Genomic DNA, 20,250 nt, shown 5'->3' on the forward strand with positions numbered 1-20,250 from the left:
TTGAAGTGCAGACTTTCAGCTTTAATTCAAGGGCTTTAACAAAAGTGTTTAAGGATTACAGCAATTGTTTTTCGCATAGCTGCTCATTTTCAGAGGCTTAAAAGAAAATGGATCAACTAGAGTAAGTCACAATATTAGGACTGTTTTGACCCTTGGATGAAAACCCTTCGCAGTGTTGTACAGCCTGAAGTCATGGACATCACCAAATGCTGTTTTTCCTCCCTTGAAATGCTCTGCCTATATATATTTTTTGAAACAGTCAGTGTAATACTTTTTGTGTGTTGTTGCAAACCTAACTTTAGGCTATAGAAAAAAACTTCACATTATAATGTAAATAATTCCACATATTGAGTACTAAAGTAATAAGGTAGTTTGATGCTAATTGATGCTAACTGTAAGTACCCCCTTAAAGTCTGGAAACCCCCTTGCTCTCTTTTAAATGACACAATCATGCCATAAATAAAAAAATAAATACATACATAAAAAGTTAAAGTACATATTTTAAAATACAAATGTGTGTTGTTTTAACTGACGTAATAGTGTGGGTAATTGTGTACTCGGTTGGTTCAGGAGCGCTTTGTTTTGATCTTGAAGACTTTTAAAACGACGATAGTGACGATTACAGTGGTTATGATGACATTTCCCCTGTCAATAGTAAGTTAGTAGTCATGGTGATTACTGAGTCATAATTTGGATGTGCAGACGCCCAGTTTAGCTGCTCCGGAGTCTCGGAACAGGAGGAGCTAATCATCGAGAAACTTCCAACCGAACCGTCCCAACAAAGATGGACAGCTGGGCTGATTTACAGACTGTCTACACCAGGTGAGTCCTCAGAGTCTCAGCGAAGAACTCGACCTATTGAACCCTTGAAGCAGTTCACTGATTTTAAATCCGAGGAATAAATGTTGGTAGTAACGTTAAGATGCTAGCCGACGCTAGCTGCGTGGCTAACGGGAGCCGGTGCGTTTCTAACTCTCATAAAGTGTTTAGCCAACTCTTATGTGGCTACTTTAAATACGTTAAATCCTTTAGGTTTTCACAGTTTGAGGCTCCAGTCTACGGCTGTGCTTGTGTGAGAAAGTCGGGCAAAGTTTATAAACTGCCAGGAGGTGATTTGTTTGGTTTTTTACAGGTCGCCTTATCTCTGCTTTCGTGGCCGTGTGGACGCAGGTAGGCACAAAGCGACGGGGGGTGGGGGGTTGGTTATTCAACAGGCAACTAGTGAGAGATGCCTCACTTTATCTGGGACTTCAGCGTTTTTATTTTGTACTTATTTACACGTTTAAACAGTGTCCCACGTATTTACTAGCTTAGAGAGATGTGCTGATCTGTCCCAGTTGTTAAGATGATGAGCAGAAAGGAGAGCAGCTAAACTAGTCTTTACAGTAGAGAAGTGAACGCAGAGGTTTACAAAACTGTAATATAAGACCATAAAACAAACAGGATATATTGTATTTATCCCAAAAGTTGTGAAACTCTCAGATTTGTTATAGATGTTAAATAATGAACACAACTTAAACAGAATAGATTGAATAGCTCTAATAAGTAGATTGCGATAAAGGTCATTACAAATAAAAAGGCTATATTATCTATATCTTATACAAATCATTTAAAGTTAAAATATATAATAATATAATATTAAATGGTTATTAAACACGTAGTTCGGTGTAACAGTTTAAGAAGTAGAAATCACAATTAAATACAATGCAATATATTATTGATGCCAAACCTTTAATCTGCCCAGTTTGTGATATATCAAACTTAGAAATTAAACAAAATATAGGTATTAATAATTGTGCAGCTCATTTTGCTTGTTAAGTGATATCACAACAGAGATGTGTGTCCTCAGACTGTTGTAACTTTATGGTCCATCCCGTGGTAAATGGAACTGCATTGTTTCTAATGAGCACCAGGAAGCAACTCAGGTGAAAACGGCCCTCTGCCCCTATGCTCTGACCTCAGTCAACCCTTTTCCTTTCAGGTCATACTGAGTAAAACTCAAAGTCTGTTTTATATAATTATGGTCATTTTGAGAAACAGAAAGGAGGATTACCCAGGATATCGTCACTGGTTAAGGATTTGTCAATCAGAAGACATTGTATAACAGGAATTCACAATATGACCACAAACCAGTGGGTGATGACACTTTGACTCCACCCATCTTTCGTACCATTCATGGTTCCAAGCTCAGCTTTGTTTATTCAGCCTTAAATAAAATACGGAAGAAGTTGATGATTGGTAACTAGAGAAAAAATGATATTTTCCTTCATTTGCTCAGAAAGGTTTTATCTTGACCTTGAAAACAGGGTGTACTACTTAGGTGATAGCTTTGTTAACACAGCTGAGAAATGACCAGGGTTTATTGGACGTTGAAAAGCAGTAAAAGTCAAGAAAATAAACTTTGTCATTCGACCACTTTATAAAACATGGTTACAACGTCCTTTACAGAACACAATAAAAAACAGATCAAAGTAGAAATGGAGTTTGCCAACCTTTGTGCCTACCTTTATTTGTCTTTCTTGGTTCCCTGTTGTTCATTAGTTTTGTTAAAAATGTAACCAATATATTGTTGGAAAGCAAAGCTTGGTCCTGATTCAAAGTGCTTCAGGATGACCTAAAGGTTCATTGAGCTTACTCATCTGTAATTGCTGACCAGGGCTCCTTTGTTCTCCTCAATTCATTATTGAAACTTTCTTGGCTCTGCAGGAAGGGGGAGAAATTTGAGATAGCCGACAAGGAGAGAAAAGGAGGAGACTCTGCGAGATCAGATATTCATGTTGAACGAGGGCTGGCGGAAGGGGGGCAGGGAGTTTATTATGGGATGCGTGCAAAGGAGAAGAAACATGACAGTCGTGGCGTGTTCAGGAGTGAAGAGGCGAGGCAAGGGTGAATAATTGAACTCTTCATACAGCGTACAGTGAGGCTGTGTCTGGCTCTCCGGGGATGTGAATTACGGGCCGTATATTCAGTAGCAACAATGAAGGGTTTGTTTCATAGCCAAGTGCTTGCTAATTTGACATGTGTGTATTTGTGTATGTGGTTTGGAGAGCATGTTAATCGGGAAGTCTGAACTTGTCTAGAGAACTGTTCAAGAGGCAGTTCTCTGGAAAAACTGTGGTGGGAGATTATGTGAAGTATTGCAATAACACGAAACAGGATGTTGCCAAGTCTTTTCTGGTTTGCTTTTTTACACAAATTTTCAGATGCGAGTCTTTCGAAGCATAGGCTTGTTTCCTGTTTAATGTCGTTGCTCTTTAACAGAGAGAGACAGAGTTTTATTGATGCTGCTGTAATGATGCTGATATAATTTGACTATAATTTTGTTTTATTTAGTTCTGCTATTAGTGTTTAATTTATAGCTGTAGTAATGTTCACTGTTTAGGATTAAGTTCTGCGGGATTGCAAGTTGTTGTATAGCAAATAAAGTGAGGTAATCTTTTAAGATGTATGCTAAATATATTTTTTATAGTTATGATAACGGCACATTATAATACTTTATTAAGAGCTCAATCTGTTTTAGTGGTGCAGCTTTTTTTACTGTGCCGGTTTATCGAGGGTCACCTTGGCACCCTTTGCTTTTACAAAACAAACACACTTCTTGTGTTTCAGGCAACTTACTCACTATTTGTGAAACGCGCAAGTACCCATTTTTAACTGAGTAGACTGTGGTTTGTTAAAACAGTCACTACTGTTGAACTCAACGTTTATTGAGCATGCTGTTTAACTTTTGTCTTGGTGTCAAGCTTTAATACATTCATTCACTTAATGTACTACCAGCAGAAGATGACAAACTGATACAACCACACCTCTACGCATCATAAAAACATGTTTACCAGGATAATTTTGTGTCACAGAGTAACTAAAAAATTGTGTTATCAGGAACTGAGCATCCCAGCCTTGCTTGTAACTGGATGACATTGCATTTTTCTTGTAATCTGATGAGCTTTTCTCTGAAACCACAGAGGGACAGTGCTTAATTGCTTAGTGTAGTACATCCTGTACCGCCACCCAGATCCTAGCACATCTCCTGATGTGATATATGTTGCTGAATCGTATTTGCATACAAAACGTTAACTTATAGCCTGCAAGTCCCTTTATTCTGCACCCTCCTGTTCTGTCCTGTTCCTGTTCTGGTTGAGAGTAACAAAAGAAACATGAGGTTCACATTTTGGGGGGGGGAGTTAAATTGCACAAAGGCTTCCTGTATATAGTCTGATAAATCTGCCCTGTTGTTTTATGTTGCCTCTGTTTTATGTTACTATTAAACTGATTGTTTAAAGTCTTAAATGTCTAACCAGGGATGGCAGCTCCACATGGTTAAACATTGTTGTCACATAGCTCATATGCACCAATAATATTTACCAGTGCTTTCATTTTTAAATAAACTGATGAAATAAACGGAGCAAAGATCTGGTAACTGGCACCCCCTCCATTCAGAGGAAGTAGGATGGGTCAGCTACCTCCTCGGTTTTCTGCCTGAACAGCACAACAAAGACCTGCTGTGAATACAGAACAATAGGAACAAGAGCCCAGTTTTCCTTCTGGTCATCCTCTGCCCTTTGTTCATTCTTTCTATATATTTCAAGTTTTAGTCACTTTTCTACTCAAAATTGAAAGTTGAAAATTTGATTATCAGCTTTCATTTTTTTACAGTATCTCTTAATGCACATGAAATGTTTGACGTGATATGTGTCGATATCATTTGTTTATTGTTTCCATTGTTAGAAAGGGAGAGCTCATCATCATCATCAGTTTCTGTTTTGAACATCAAAACGCAGTTACACAAATATTCAGTAAAGCTTGGTTTGAGCAGTTTGATGTAGGAACCGTTTTCTTTTCCAAGCACTTTGTTCTTTGTCAGATTTTGACTTTTTATATTTCATTTTTTAATGTATCCTCCATCATGCCCCTCTGCTGATAATCCTCTTTGTGTTCATTTCCAGGCCATAATCACCCCCAGACCACAGACAGTAAGGATGAAAAGGATACTTCAATGACCTCCTTTGGCATGGCTGCGCGAGGCCTCCCTTTGGCCTTAGCATCCATGACTCAAACTGCTACCTCCGACACGCGCTTCCACCCAAAATGGCGAGCGATTGCCGTGGCGACCCTGTTCACTTTAGTGCTCATGTTATATTTGCACCGGACCGTAGAGGACTGGGAGCGTCCAACCAAAGGTTACTACCGGAACAGGGTTCACAGCTTTCAAATGCTCGATGAGGGTGAAGATGACTTATTCAGGGACACCAATAGACAAATTGCACGAAAACTCGGCCGCCAGCAGAGGAGGGAAAAACCGTACAATCACACATATCCTTTGAGTCCACCTGAGAAGACGCTGCACGGCACCCGTTACCGCATAGGAGTGATTGCAGACTTGGACAAAGCGTCACAGAGCTCAAAGGATCAGACGTGGTTCAGCTACATGAAAAGAGGTCACCTGACTGTTTCAGCCTCCGGCGACAGACTGGAAGTGGAATGGGATGCGGAGACGGTCACCCTGGAGAGTCATCTGGCTGAGAAAGGACGAGGTACGTGAACTCAGTGAAGGAACTCAGATTTATAGTTGCATCTAAATATTGTTTTTGTGCTTACATGTGTTAACTCCTCTGCAGGTATGGAGCTATCTGAGCTGGTAGCATTCAATGGTCACCTGTATACTGTGGACGACCGTACAGGTGTGGTGTACAGGATTGAGGGCAACCAGGCAGTTCCTTGGGTTATATTACCTGATGGTGATGGCTCAGTCTCCAAAGGTGAGTCCTTTTCAAAACTCCTGAAGTCTCAACTCACAAACTCCACAGTGCTCTTCACACAGCTTCACACTGGGAGCATTTCAGAAGCAAATAGTTTATTCTCTGTTTTTTTTTTTTTGTTTGTTTGTTTGTTTGTTTGTTTTATCTTTCTGCCATGTTCTGCACCTGGGGCCCGTTCTTCGTACCTCGCTAAGTAGGTTAGCCGGATTAGATTGTTGACGATTTCGCGTGATCCTGGATCAGTCGGTTCCCCGAAGCTCATCCGGGACTTGCTGTCATAGCAACAGAGCCGTAAGCGTAAACCTGCTCGGGAGCAGGTTTACTTTATGTAAACAGGATTAGATCGCGGCCACGCAGGTATGTCCGCTTCATTTATACGAAAGCAACAGCGATATTTTTCCACTGTTTCACCATAAATAAATATTATCAATGTAACTAAAGATAATGCAGCACTTGATCCTTTTATTGATGTCACACAGATACATACAGGTCATTTCCTAAAAAAGGGAAATGAACTATTAACATTCTATTACATGTATGTGATTATTACAGATGTAATTCATATTTCAGAGTAGTAATTGTAAATTACTTCGTGTAATCAAGATGAGAGACCACGGCTATAAAAGCGAAGGTGGATTTGGGAAGCCTGTCGCAGCCATGTCCTGTCCGTATACGCGACCAACCCATTGCGGAAGGTGCAAGATTGATAAGGAGAGTCCTCAGAATTCAGCGTATATTGCGGGATAGACAGGATCCTTTAGCTCAGCGCGACAGTGTGCTCATAGAGAGATATCGATATTCCCGTGAGGGTATTATTTACTTAACCAACTTGTTGACGAGGGGGTGCAGGACCACCACCTGTCTTTTTTTCCTCTGCCCTTTTCTTGGTTGCTGTTATGAACAAACTAACAGAGTATTACAGGCCAGTATTACCTTGCCAAGAGACGCAAAGCAATCTAAGAGATAAATATTACCATTCTGTAGAATACTCCTGTATTCCACTTTTACTTGTTCCCATGTTCTTGTGGGTCCTGTTGTGGCTCTAATGTGAAAGGGGATATAATATAACGCCATATGATATTGGACAATATAGTGTCATATGATAGATCTACCCTACCGCCTACTGGTGTTGGCCAGAGGGGCCGATGGCGCGATATGGCAGCCTGGCTACAACCGTAGCTGCCTCCACCAGTGTGTGAATGTGGGAGTGAATGAATAGTGGTATCGTAAAGCGCTTTGGGTGCCTTGGAAAGCGCTATATAAATCCAATCCATTATTATTATTAAATTACCTACGAGTTTGATTTGTCAGCAACTTTCTGCCAGCCCTCTCTCCTTGCTTTTGCAGCCTTTGCAGTGTTCTCTTGCGTTTTAATTAAACTCTGAAACTCCTGAAATCCCTCACTCATGAGTTCTTGCTCTGCTGCCGGAAAATACCAAGCACGCCCCTTCGACATTTTCGCCGACCAATCAGCGGGTTGCCGATCAATGTTTCTACTATCGATGCGTAGCCCCTTTTACGACACCCAGTGATGTCACATTCCTGCGTCCAGCTGTAGTAATCGTCAACAGCAGGTGTGTTCGGGGAACCGGATTAGCGAGCTCACGGTTAGCGCGATGATTTGATCTTGGATGTGTCATTTGATCTTGGATGTGGTAAGCGACGTACGAAGAACGGGCCCCTGCTCTGTGAAACTTGATCTGGCTTCTCTGAAAGATAAACCTGGTTTCTCTGAAAGATAAACCTGGTGTTGAAAAAATACACCAGGAAGTGTCCCTGCAGGGAGACTTCTGAAACGTGCCAGAATGCAGCGCTTTCAAATATAATCTATTACTGGGTTTATAGGGATCTTTGTGTCCAGAGGAGGAAAACAATCTGAACAATATGCTGGTCTTAAACAACACAATATGGTTCTTAATGAAATAAAGACAGATAACAGCAGCTGTGGATATGCTAAGGTGGACTAAAGATGGCCAATTAAGTTGGTAAATTAAAAACACAACACGGACTCCAAAACTTCAGGGATCATTTCAGGGAACAGTCACCCTGTTGAGACTATTCAAACCAGTTTATAATGCAATAGAGAGACTGCTGTAATGAGACTTGTGATGCACTCTCCATTGGATGTTAATGGTCCATTTATTTAGCAATAATTCAGCGTACCACTGCTCATGTAAATCCACTATTAGGCAATAAATTAAATATGATAAAACTAAACCACTGCATGGTAGTCCACTTGGTTAGTCAAACACCGGCGCTGTCAAAACCATTTTTCTTTGTTCATTTGAAAATAAACAACCAAAAATGTCTCACTCGTGTGTCTTTTGTTTGCTTGTGCAGGTTTCAAGGCAGAGTGGCTTGCAGTAAAGGATGAGCACCTGTTTGTTGGAGGCCTGGGGAAGGAATGGACGACGACTTCTGGGGACGTCATCAACAACAATCCCGAGTGGGTAAAAGTTGTTGGTGTCAGTGGGGAGGTGGAGCATCAAAACTGGGTGCCGCACTACAACGCCCTACGGAGTGCAACGGGGATCAAACCACCAGGTACTGTTGGGTGTGTTTTTGGGGGTTTTTTTGTTTTGTTTTGTTCTTCAGTACAGTCTGAATTAGTAATCAGGCTTTATTTCTATTTATTATTAAACTTCTTGAAGACCAACTTATAACCTATAAATTTTGTTAAATGCTTATGTTATATTTGCCTATTTAATTAAAACAAAGATCGCTGATTTACTGCTTTGAGGTTTTTTGTTTGTTTGTTTGTTTTTGTTAAATACAGATTTCATATCTTTTTTTAGGACTAGTATTTGCAGTTTTCTTCTGAAACTACAGTCAGACCAAAATCAAGCTGGCCCAGTTTTCCCTGTTAGTGTAGCGAAATGCAGACGGAGACAGGAAATGTTTTGTAATCCTCTCATGAGCCAGCATGGCTGCTATGATGACAACAGCAGTCCACAAAGTTGTACGTTACCAAAAAACCCAGCTTAATCCAACTTTTGGCTCTTTTTACCTTCTGTGCATCCAAAAACATTTGGTTTATGGGTTATTTAACAGAACAATAACACACGGGTAACAGTCAGCACTTGTTAAGTAAGAGGTCAACTACTTCTCTCTCACGAACTGGCTAAACATCAGAGAAAGTTGCACTTTTGTCCTCCCAACACTTTGTTTGTCTTCTGATGTAGTCAACTAGATATGCGAGCTAAGACTTCCTGTTCTGTGGGAATGTCATTGTTAACTGGAGGGGAAAAAAATTATACAAAGCTAAGTTGTCTTCAGACAATTGTGAGTGGGTTTCATTTCATTCCCCTTTTGCATTCCACATGGCTCTCACATGTGATTTAAAATAGAAACCAAAACCTGAATCCTTGTCGTGCCAATAATCCTGCCTCTTGCCCACAGCTACTGCTATACATTGGTTTATAGGGACTAAAGACTTTAAGCATAAATTGTGTTTGAATTCTGGTATAACTGGGCTTAATGGGAAGCTTGATAATGTATAAAAGCCAAATTCAGGCACAAAACAAAGAACTTAAAAAATGATTGAAACCAAAATATTTGGGAAAGGACAAAACATTGTGAAACGTGGAAATTACCTCCAACTCCTTGCATTCATTTCTGTTACCTTTCCTTGCTCTCTAGGCTACCTTATCCACGAATCAGCAGCTTGGAGTGAGCGTCTCCAGCGGTGGTTCTTCCTCCCTCGCCGTGCCAGTCACGAGCGTTATGAAGAGACGGCAGATGAGCGGCGTGCCACCAACCTCCTCTTGTCCTGCCCTGCAGACATCCGCTCCGTCAGCGTGCAGCGCGTCGGACCGCTCAACCTCACACGTGGCTTCTCCTCTTTTAAATTTGTCCCAGACACAGATGATCAAATCATCCTAGCCCTAAAATCAGAGGAGGATGCAGGCAAGATTGCCACCTACATCATAGCGTTTACACTAGACGGCCAGGTGCTGCTGCCTGAGACAAAGATAGGAGATGTAAAATATGAAGGGCTAGAGTTTATTTGAAAGAGGCAGTGCTGAATATGCAACGTTCCTGTGCAATATGATGTGACCAGATTCAGAGATTATATAACTACGATTATTGAGAGACACAAGAAAAGTTAAAAGGGAAACCCTGAAGCATAGCTGTGTGTCGCCAACCACAGACTGGCTGACTGATGCAGCCAAAAAACAAATGTTTTAAAGGCATTACTACTAAATTTAAGCACTGCTACATTGCCGTCTAAACTTCCTGGTTTGACACTACTGAGTCTGTTAAACACCAGATAAGATGTAGATCTCTTTTCCTGCAGCCGAACTCTGCTGGTCAGACACTCAGGGAAATGAGACGAAGGAGCATTTTAAAAAAAATAAAAGTTAATGTTCTTACATTACTTGAAATATTTAAGGTCACTTGTTGCTTTGGATTTTATTTATCATTTTGGATACACTGAGGTTTTGTCATAATAGAAACGGAACAGGCCCAAACATGTTCACTTGTTTTATTTCGGCTGTTCTGTAAATGATAAGTTATGCTACGTAAGTCTAGAGGGGTGTACTATGCAGCAAAATTAAGCAGGTAGTGAGATATGTTGAGTTTGGAGTCAAAGTTTTCAGTGCCACAAAGGTGACTTCTCTTTTACTTTCGTTTGAGATCATTATGCTGAATGTAATCTGGGTTTTACAGACCAGCATGCTTTACTCACTTGTTCTCTCATGACATGAGTGACACGTTCCCGTCTGAGGGGATACATTTTTATATAGAACCTGTTCAGGTACTACTGAACAACAGTGCAGTAAAGTTACTGTGGCACAAACTGTGTCAACTTAGTGATGCAGAAAATGCATAAATAGGTGTTTTTCTTTTGTCTTACTTTGTTACTAAGTCTAGTTTACACTGTCAGTATGACATCCTGATAGAAGACCAGAGAATTGATTAGTCTGTAATTATTAAAAAGAATATTCACTTAAGAAAATCAAATATTCACTTTAATTCGGTCCAAAGACTGAGTGACCCATATCGTCTTTATTATGAGGAATTCTCAGACTCAAATGCAGTTTGAATGTTTAAATGGATCCCGTTTAAAAGCTGTAATACGCAGCTGTCATATTAGAAATAAACCCCAGCATGAAGTTTGCACTGCATGGAAAAACGGCCTAATATTTTTTATGTTCTTCATATCACTTCATGACCCATTTCTGCTGATTGGCACTCCATCTGTTTATGTTGTGCAGAAGAGAGTCAAAGGACATCAAATGCCCCCCTTTCATGGGAGTGAGCACAGAGCCTGAAGCAAAAGGCCTAGGGCTGCTTTCACACCGTTTTCAGATCTTCCAGCAGGATGTCACTCTGATTTCTTTACTTCGTATCATTGTTACCGCTTTAGCTTTAGTAAACCTGTAGACTTATTGATTGTTTGGATTGAAATGTATAAGGCCTTTAATTATGTGGTCTAGTTACAAACAGGTGTACAGTTCTGTACACACACACTATAACCTCTTCTTTGATTTTCTGTTAGCCAATCAGAACACAACCAATGGATTCTTGGTTTCTTTTGGCTGGTTGGTGGTCAGGCTCTACGTCTTTTTTTTTTTTTTTTTTTTACTTTGACCATGGTGCCAGCAAGAGATCTTGCACTCCAGATGTGCTTTGCTTACTGCTGCCCGAACCATTGAAAATAAAGGTTTTCAGATCACAGGGGTACTGTCCACATGTTCTGCGTGTAAGCTTGTCTGAGCGCGCGCGCGCGCGCGCGCGCACACACACACACACACACACACACACACACACACACGTTAATTGTCACTGAAGGTTTTGTCAAACCAGCTTATGCAAAGAAAGCCTGGCTAAACCAAACTTGCTTCCTATTACACCCCTCAACTTAAATGTTGCCTCACATGTGTTGAGTAATTATGATAAGCTTCTCAAGCCAGAGAACATGAGAATCACCAGCTGTTTAATGTAACCATAATTAATCATTAATATATTCCCTGTATCCCCTGAAAAGATTAAAATTTCTTCTTTAAATGTTCGCGTGTGAATCGTGATTTTAAACAAGAAACCAAAATCTTAATGTTGCATTTGCTGTGGTATTTCGTGGCATTTATTTAACTTGATTAAATCAACAAATTCATCTAAAAAATACCTATACAGTTTCATGTCTACAAAATCAATAGTAATGCATTACACTTCACTATACATTAGTTAGTATTCAGGTTTAATCAGGCCTTTCAAAGACTTGGCAATGGGTTCAGGATCACACCGATTAACCGCCTAACGTGAAAACATTTTGAATCAGTTTAACATGCTCCAAAGTTAGCAATTAGTCACATAGCAGATGTTTATCTCCTCACTTCAAACCTGAGGAAAGTACTCGTGAGCAGTTTTTTTTTCACAGGCTCGTTGCCATTACAAGGATGTCTTGCGGTAGCCCGTCCATCTGTACGAGTTTGAAGGAGCCCAGTTTGGAATAAAAGTCGAGCATCCTCCGATTGCTCTGCCTCAACTCACAAAAGGCTCCTCTGGACCCTAAAAGGAAAACAACAATGGTAACTTTGGAGTTTTGTAATAAAAGAAGCAGTAAAGGCTTTATGTGAAGTATTTCACAGATGCAAATATTCTGAGACTAACTTTATAATTAAGTATATATGGGGGTGTTAAAAGGAGACCATTATGCTTTTCCTTACTTTCTTCCATACATATACTGTTAGAATGGTGGATACACACAATCTTAGAAAGCATTTCAAATCATAAGGTCAGCATGTGTAAAAGTAACCCCTGTGAGCTAACAGCGTGGGCTTCAACCTGCTCAAAACACTGTTTCCTACAGTTTCTCTTTATGTTGGTGACTGCATGCATCCCTAGTATGGTCATCAAAGCCCCACCTATCTCCTGCTTAAACATTCTTTCTGAGTGGGGCAGCCAATCAGAAGAAAGCTGCCTTAAATTGAGGGTAGCTTTAAAGACAAGAGGAGCTAAATGTCTTATTTCATACAGGATGAACCTATACACAGCATAAGATTATTATGAACTGTGATTCATGCAAAGCCACTCTACTGGAACCCAAGAACAAACACGTGGAGTTGGAAAAGACCATAACTGGGCCCTTAAACAGCAAAGCAGCTTATATTATAAACATCTATAGATATAGAATGATATTGCTCTAAATGGAACAGCTCCCCCATGTGGTTAATTTTCTGCCTCATAAACCTCAACATGTGCAGTTAGATGAGCTTCATCCAGAATGATCAAGTTCACAGTGTGAAATCTCGACCTACCACTGCTCCTGATGGAGGACAACAGCTGACCAATCATGCGCTTGGCTGGAGAAGGATCAGTGACCCGAGGGAGCATTTCCAGAGCAATCACTGAGGGGAACTCTTCAAACACTGAACCACTTACTGCCCTCTGGAGTTTGGAAATAGAATACAGTCAAGTGACAGCATTTATGGTTATACTGCATTCTAGAAAAATTTTCACATCTTGCTTTGAATCACCTGGATCTTGGCTGCAGCTGGTTTGGCATCAGTGAGGGCCAGTGCATAACCACACAGCCCGAGGTCATCCTCCAGGATAAGACCACAGAGAGGGGAAGGAGAGATTTCACCTGCTGACAGGCTGCAATGCCCCAGGGGAAAAAAATAAGATGAAGAGGAAGATCACATTCACAGAAGAAAAAAGGTTTATCATCCCAAGTAATTTAAAATGCGTTTTAACAATATACCCGCTGTATATAAAAGATTGCTGTAGCCATCGTGACATCACTTGTTACTATCTTGGTGTTTTGAAAATAGACGTTCAAAGTGAGGGGCGGTTTTTCCTGAGAACTCGAGGAGTGATGCATGCTTCCTGCTTGTGCAACTTGTGAATCACGTGGACTTTTAATAACGAGGACCACAGTTTCCAAAAATCAACATGAGGAAAGTGGTTAGTGAGGTCACATCACTAACAGAGTAGCTAACTCTTACCTGTCACTGATAAGTGGAGACTGAGCCATCAGAGCAGAGTTGCCTTCTCCTGCTTTCTGCATCTCCCTAAAAATCCTCTCTACCTCTGGCTAGAAAGAAAAAGAAATACTCCATAACATCACTCCTGAATTTTAATCGAGAGAAAACTAAACCACTGATGATCAGCATCTTCACCTTGTCCTCAGGGCAGTAGGGTCGTATGCAGTAAACTGCTGTCATGGGAGGATGTCTGAACAGGTCTCTGTTTCCATGTCCTGGCAGCATCCTCTGTTGGTGCGGAAGAAAACAGACACCAGAAACCCAAAGTTTAAAAATCAGGTGGATCTAGCATCACAAGGTGGTGCTTATATAGTATGCACTACAGATGGATGGTAACGTTAAACATGAAAACAATAAAATAAACGTTTGTGCACATAATCACTGTAGCCAGAAGCTCAGACATCAGATTGCTTTTGTTTTCACGGACATTTTTTTTTTTTTTTTTTTAAACTCTTGGACCTTGATGATGTCAAGGCACACAGCACTGGAGGCCCCGCCCACCTTTATGAAGGGCAGCCAATCAAATGAAAGCTGGCTTGAAGGGAGCGGATATAAAGCAGCTTGTTTGAGACAGTAGAAGAACCAAGGAGCTGCACCAAGGCTCAGTATAAGATAAAGATGCATTATTTTGAACTGTGAATAATGCAAAGCTACTCTAGTGGAGTGCAAAAATAAAATATGGAGCACAAAACATCAGCTGGAGACCTTGCCTTGTTACTGACTATTATCACTGCTGTGATTTTATATAACAACTCACTGCACTGCTTAGTTTACCTGGAATTCTCCAGACAGGCCTCCTCTGAAGCCCCAAGGTTCAGGATCATCGTTCAATAACTGGGCTGAGGGTTGGCTGTGGCCTCCTGTGGAAGGCAACACACAACAAAATATTAAAAGCTACAGTAAGCAGCTTCAGTTCACACTTTCACGCCTCATTTAACCAAAGCATAATCACTTCTCTTAAAAAGATAGAAGGATTAATCATCGAGCTGATAATCTAAATGCAGTTCCCTGCTGATTTTCATGGCTGCTGCAGTTTTTGTTTGGAAAAAAAAATGCTTACAAGCTCATCTCTTATTACAGGTAACAGTGGGAGCAGAAAATCACACAAACTGAATGAGATGCTCCAGCATTTCTTAGTTTCAGAATTCTTCAAAGAATTCAAGAAATATCTGTTTATATAGATGTAAATTTGAGTTTATTGTTGTTTATCAAGTGTTATTTTGTCCGTATTGTGATATGGATATTTTGCTACAAAGGGGTCCGCAACGTCTTCATCTATAGAGCAGTCTTTCAGTGTTGGTTTGCAATATGAGTGGAATATATTCGTTTTCTCACCTAGTGTTTTCACGTAGGCTCGAGCCAGACCGACCCCACTCTTGATGTCACAGATGTAGTTGTACAGATCGTACAGGATGCTGCGGTTCGGGGCATTTGACAGGCGGTTGAACATCTGCACCACTGCCTCACACATGTTATCGAACTGCTGGGCTCTTGAGCACCACTCTGCTGTCTGAAAAAACAGAAAACAGCTGTAGGAGGACAACATGTAGAAAAATGATCTGCGTTTGCATATAAATATAAATACTACCTTGTCTGTCTCTGCAGCTGCTGCCTGACTTTGGTTTTTGAGCCAGTCCAGCTCCTGCAGCATGGTCCTGGCTGTGGTACCGTGTTCGTAGGGCAGGTAGAAGAGGTCTGACAGCAGCTTCAGGTCATCCAGGGTCAGAGGCTCAGCTGTGTACAATGGGTTCTCCCCGGGACCAGGAATGTAGGGGCTCTCACCCATGTCAGTCTGCATGGGCTCCTCTTCTGATGACTCTTTCTTCAGGCGAGGATGACAAGGGCCTGGAAGCACAGACATACCGTGTATTAAAGTGACAACCACCCATTCATGTCTTTTAATATCATTAAACCATATTTAATAAGACTCTACCTCCTGGTTGATCTGTGCTCATGAACTCCTCCAGCCAGTCAGTGAGGGCCAGATTCAGGGCTTTCTGTGGGCTGTAGCAAGGATCCTGCTCTTCATCACCTGGAGGTGAAGGTCAGAGAAAGTGAGACAATGTTTAAGCTCCGTGACCTCACAGACAGCATGGAGTGGATTCCAGCAAACACAACGACAACACTGACAGCATTTCCTGTCAAAACTGGAAAAATAAATCTGCACCATAAATAGATGTTGATGTTGCTTCCACAGACAACAGTGATTCAGGCGGGGTGGGCCTTATGAAGCAAAAAATACTATTCAAAATATTCCAAAAAGTGCATGTTTTTATTTTTAAATATGATGTCTGACTGTCATGGCGTGGTTGTTGGTGTCAGGCAGGCTGAAGTACTCTTTGCGGAAAAAAGGAAAAGAAAAAACCTTGTTGATGCCAGAGGAGAAAGGCCAGACTGTTGGCTTTGAGCACTCCTGAAAGCATCAGGAGCAGGTTGGGTTCACTATATTATGATTGCAAATTACTTTCTACACAGTCGCTGAATGCACTTGAGGGTAGTCCTGTAATGTTTTACCTTCTACAAAAGAAAAAAAAAATGCATTTGTTAAATCATGACTAACAGAAACTCACCCATCTCCACATCCCTCGGTGTTCCTTCGGCAGGTGCTTTACACCATGTCGCCAGAGTGTGAACGGCCACGAAGTTTGGGTAAAACTCACAATTGGGATTTGTGAGCACTCCTTTCAGTTTTGGGATCAGATCAGTGGGTCTATCCTTTTTGAAAAAAACAATAATATATAGACACCGGAGTCATACTGGTACATACACACAATCTAACACTGTTAAAATAAAGAAGAGAAAAAAATAACCTTATAGGGTCCAAGGAAAAGCCTTTGGGGATCATAATCATTGGCATGAATGTTGTCCCAGATGACTGGTGCCCTCTTCAGGACTGAGGATACCTCCTCTATGGATTCAACTGAGATTTTGTGGGATACTACTTTTGGACCTAAATAAATGAAAAAAAAAAAAAAGTAAAAACAAATGAATAATTAACCTTGGGGAAATTCAAGATCATGGAAACAGGTTCAGGCTCCGGCTGAGTGTAATCTTACCAGTCCACAGTACGTCAATGCCAGGCAGGAGCTTCTCTCCCACAGTGTTCAGGTACGAGGACTGGGTTACACTGGGCGTACAGAAGACAGCACAGTAATCTGAAGATAAAGAGTGAATCATTAAGAAACTGTTAGAATAATGTGTATTATTTTCTACCACAACGCTCCCTGTTTAACTGGACTGTAACTGGACTGGACTGTTTTGCTGTCTGACCTGTAGGACAGAAGAGAAAGACTTCGGGCTCTCCTAAGTGCATGTACACCTCGTTAGTGATGGCCACTTGAGCGTGGGCGAAGGAGCTGAAAGCCTGCTTGTCAGCTGGACACATCTCAGTCTCGATGTCGTCAAAGAGTAAAGAGAAAGACCTGCAGCCAAACTCCTTGACCTAAGGAACAAATGTAATTTCTGTCAGTGAACAGGGTCAAGTGAAAGTTAGCATCGCTTTGCTTACAGCCAAAGACATAAAAAAGGCTATTCCACCTAGAATTACACCAGCCTCTGTATAATTTTACTACCCCACTTTAAATGCATTCATTTTACTGCTAAGCGATGCGCTGTCCAAACCCTCGGAGAGCCACAAAGTGAGATACAACCAATTATAAATTATATTATATTTTTTCCTGCTGCACCCATCACCTCTGCTTCCAAAGTCCTACCTGATCTAGTTTCCTCTTCAGGGCAGCTACTTCTTTAGGGTTGGAGAAAGTAATGTCCAGACCGGGTGAGATTGCATAGACGAACTCGACGTCGTGCTGTTTCGCTGCTGATATCAGGCTCGTTAGTTGTTCTATGAAAAGAAAAGGGACAAAGAAGAAATGCTATTTGATGATGCAGTTCACAAATTCTGTTAATGATCCCTTTACTTCCCATCAATGAACAGATTTAAAACAAAGAGTTAAAGTGACATGGTTTAACCTTAGATTTAGCTGCTTTTGTGTCTGCGGGGAAACTTTACGAGCATATACAGGTGGGTCTGAAGTCCACTGACTTGATGAGGGGTCATCAAAAACATGATAATTTGAAAAAGGTTAAACATCAAATCGTCTTCACTGCACTTCAGATTGTAATGTTTTTGATAACATCCAGACAGTCGACCCAAAGACACTTTAAACACGTCTGAGGAGATAACAATGAGTCGTAAGGGGATGAGTTCGGAAGAGCTGACAACTGCAAAATGACCAAACTTTTATTATTTTATGTGTTTTAATTTACTTTTATTGTTTGGGGCTCAATTTATAACCAGTTTTGCACGACTATTGAATGAGGACTCAGATATGCACACGTAAATTTAAACACATAGTTTCAGTTCCATTGCAGTTAACTGGACGTTGCAAATTAGTAAGTTGTCTGAGGAGGAAATATAGTACAGATTTTTTATTTAAATGAGCATTTGTTAAGGTAGCGGACTATGCATGGAGGCACAACTGCTCTGCTAATAGATCAGGGAATTAGTCAGTGTTACTTTTAAAATTAAAGACAGGTGCAACTGAATTTCATCTGCTTCCAAGACCAGAAAGATTTTTGTGGTTTTGAATTATGAATGTGATACGGTGAGACTCACCCGCCTCCTCAGCAGCGTACAAGTCTCTCCAGTACATCCTGTGTTTGTAATCATCCTTGGGGGCGTACAGGTATGTGTTCAAACCCCACTTCTGTTCCCTGCAAAACCAAAATATTATGCCAGAGGTTAGAAATTCTCAGTGCAACATTTCTAAATGTTGGTGCGCATCCTGATCACAATAAAAGCTTCTAGTAATAACAGAAAATAACAAACGAAATTGCCAGTGTAAGAGAAACTGTGACAAAAGCAATGCAAATCACCTGCATGTCATTTCATTCATGCAAATGATTCAGCGCAACTACTTTTGGATATTTAAAAAATAAATAAATACATGAATATGAATACAGCTATATTACATATGTCAAAATCAGCAGCTGCTGTTATTACTTTCAGGAAGTGTGTTCATCATTTCCAGTTCTTCGCTTGGTGCCTAAGACCACATACCTCTTAAACAGTTCTGTTCTTTGCTCCATAGTCCACGGCCGCCCATAAAAGCCTGTAACAAGCAAAGGTCGACTTACACTTCAAAACGCGTCATCTTACCAAAAGTGATCAATGCATGATTGATTAATCAGATGCATTTTAAAGCGGGTAGCTGGAAGCATTCAAGAACCTGTAATCTAGCGGAGCCGCGGTGTTTGGGCCCCTGATTCCGGGTCTGCTCACCTTCTACTACGCCGCTGATGAAGCGCCCAGTCCCGGTGACAGGCTGTCGCTTGGTACTGTCCGGTTTCGACATGTTTTCCTGTAATATTCAGTCTCTTCCTGCTTTTTGACTTTAACAGTGCTCAGTCTGCAGCCCCAGCTGTGACACGGCGATACTGACAGTCATGCTTCTGCACGCCAACCTTTGAATTGATTCGCATTTATTGCACCTTATTCTCACGCCTGCGCAGTAACAGTCGGGTTAAACACCTGCAGCATTGCGCAACATCGCGCTAACGCCAATAAATGTCCAAACCTGTAAATGGTCGAAACAGAATCGCAGCTATTGTTTGGTGCGGATAACTGAAGTTCAGCTCATATTCAGACGCATGTGTCTGACTACCGGGTGGACGTCTTAAAGGGACAGTGTGCCCACAACTTAAAGGGACAACACACCAAAAAAAAAACCACGCAGGATGCCACAGGAGTTCAGTATCTTCTACTAACTTTTACAGTTTTAATTTCAACATACCCGGTAGTTTGTTAAGTTAGTTTCGAGAGGGTTTTTTTTTTTGCTTCGTTTTAGTTTTTATTCTTTAAATTTTTTTATTTTATAGCTTAGGTTTTATTAGATTTAGTCTTCTTAATTATAGAAATATGTAACAAGCAACCTTATTAAGTACACCTGTCCAGCAGCTGCTTGTAAAGGTGGGTGAATCGATCCAAGCATCTATACCAAAGCTGGTCTTGGTGTCTAACGTGACAGGATCGATATTTTGTTTTTATCTTTGAAGTTCAGCATGTAGCCCACTAAAGAGTTTTAAATAAACGGTTTTACTCTTCTTCTTCTTCTTCTTCTTCTTTTTTTTAAATGAAAAACATCTAACTCAAGATCTGAACAACGTCTGAAACTTTCTGTGTTGATTGTCACATCTATTTTATTTACAGCCTATAAGACATTTACAGATTGACCCAAAGTGATTTAGAGAAAGGCACATTTATATTCCAGGTAAAGCGGAAAGAGTGAAAGGTGTGGTTTTTGTATTAATCAATAATTATTGTGGATAGTAAAAATCACCTACCCTTAATATGTGTTCAGAATTTGCACATTAGTGATCCCATAAATCATGACACAATGCTGGCACATTGATAAGCTGCGTTTATAGATTAAAAGTATCTGTATCGGTACCGCTATTGGTAGTACTGGCCCTGTATTTACTTGGTATCAGATTGATACCAA

At 40.7% G+C, this 20,250-nt stretch overlaps 2 protein-coding genes across 5 annotated transcripts; one reads left to right on the forward strand and one right to left on the reverse strand.

Moving 5' to 3' along the window:
• The first annotated feature begins 667 nt into the window (after positions 1–667).
• cant1b (calcium activated nucleotidase 1b) lies at positions 668–11,438 on the forward strand. 4 transcript variants are annotated; one of them, XM_086296637.1, is made up of 6 exons: positions 668–822; positions 1,133–1,170; positions 4,944–5,531; positions 5,616–5,756; positions 8,097–8,300; positions 9,396–11,438. In XM_086296637.1, the coding sequence occupies exons 1-6, from the start codon at positions 785–787 to the stop codon at positions 9,764–9,766; spliced, it is 1,380 nt and encodes a 459-aa protein (XP_086152763.1). In that variant the 5' UTR covers positions 668–784; the 3' UTR covers positions 9,767–11,438. The 4 variants fall into 4 exon arrangements, with proteins under 4 accessions (XP_086152763.1, XP_086152765.1, XP_086152762.1 ...); XM_086296639.1 differs by lacking the exon at positions 1,133–1,170 and having other exon boundaries at positions 669–822; XM_086296636.1 differs by lacking the exons at positions 668–822; positions 1,133–1,170 and adding an exon at positions 2,739–2,886.
• Positions 11,439–11,816: 378 nt separating this feature from the next.
• On the reverse strand, positions 11,817–19,419 carry ogal (O-GlcNAcase like). The gene is made up of 17 exons (XM_086296635.1): positions 19,032–19,419; positions 18,810–18,861; positions 18,366–18,463; positions 17,461–17,591; positions 17,018–17,189; positions 16,804–16,902; positions 16,558–16,697; positions 16,318–16,462; positions 15,681–15,779; positions 15,336–15,592; positions 15,083–15,257; positions 14,522–14,607; positions 13,883–13,975; positions 13,709–13,797; positions 13,238–13,358; positions 13,019–13,148; positions 11,817–12,269 (listed from the first exon to the last, which is right to left on the reverse strand). The coding sequence occupies exons 1-17, from the start codon at positions 19,102–19,104 to the stop codon at positions 12,133–12,135; spliced, it is 2,097 nt and encodes a 698-aa protein (XP_086152761.1). The 5' UTR covers positions 19,105–19,419; the 3' UTR covers positions 11,817–12,132.
• Positions 19,420–20,250: the final 831 nt, after the last annotated feature.

This window comes from Aulonocara sp. 'chitande type north' Nkhata Bay, linkage group LG6 (assembly GCF_057382095.1).
Source record: "Aulonocara sp. 'chitande type north' Nkhata Bay isolate Kocher_YH1m ecotype deep benthic linkage group LG6, A_spYH_male_GT1.1, whole genome shotgun sequence".
Lineage (NCBI taxonomy): Eukaryota > Metazoa > Chordata > Actinopteri > Cichliformes > Cichlidae > Aulonocara > Aulonocara sp. 'chitande type north' Nkhata Bay.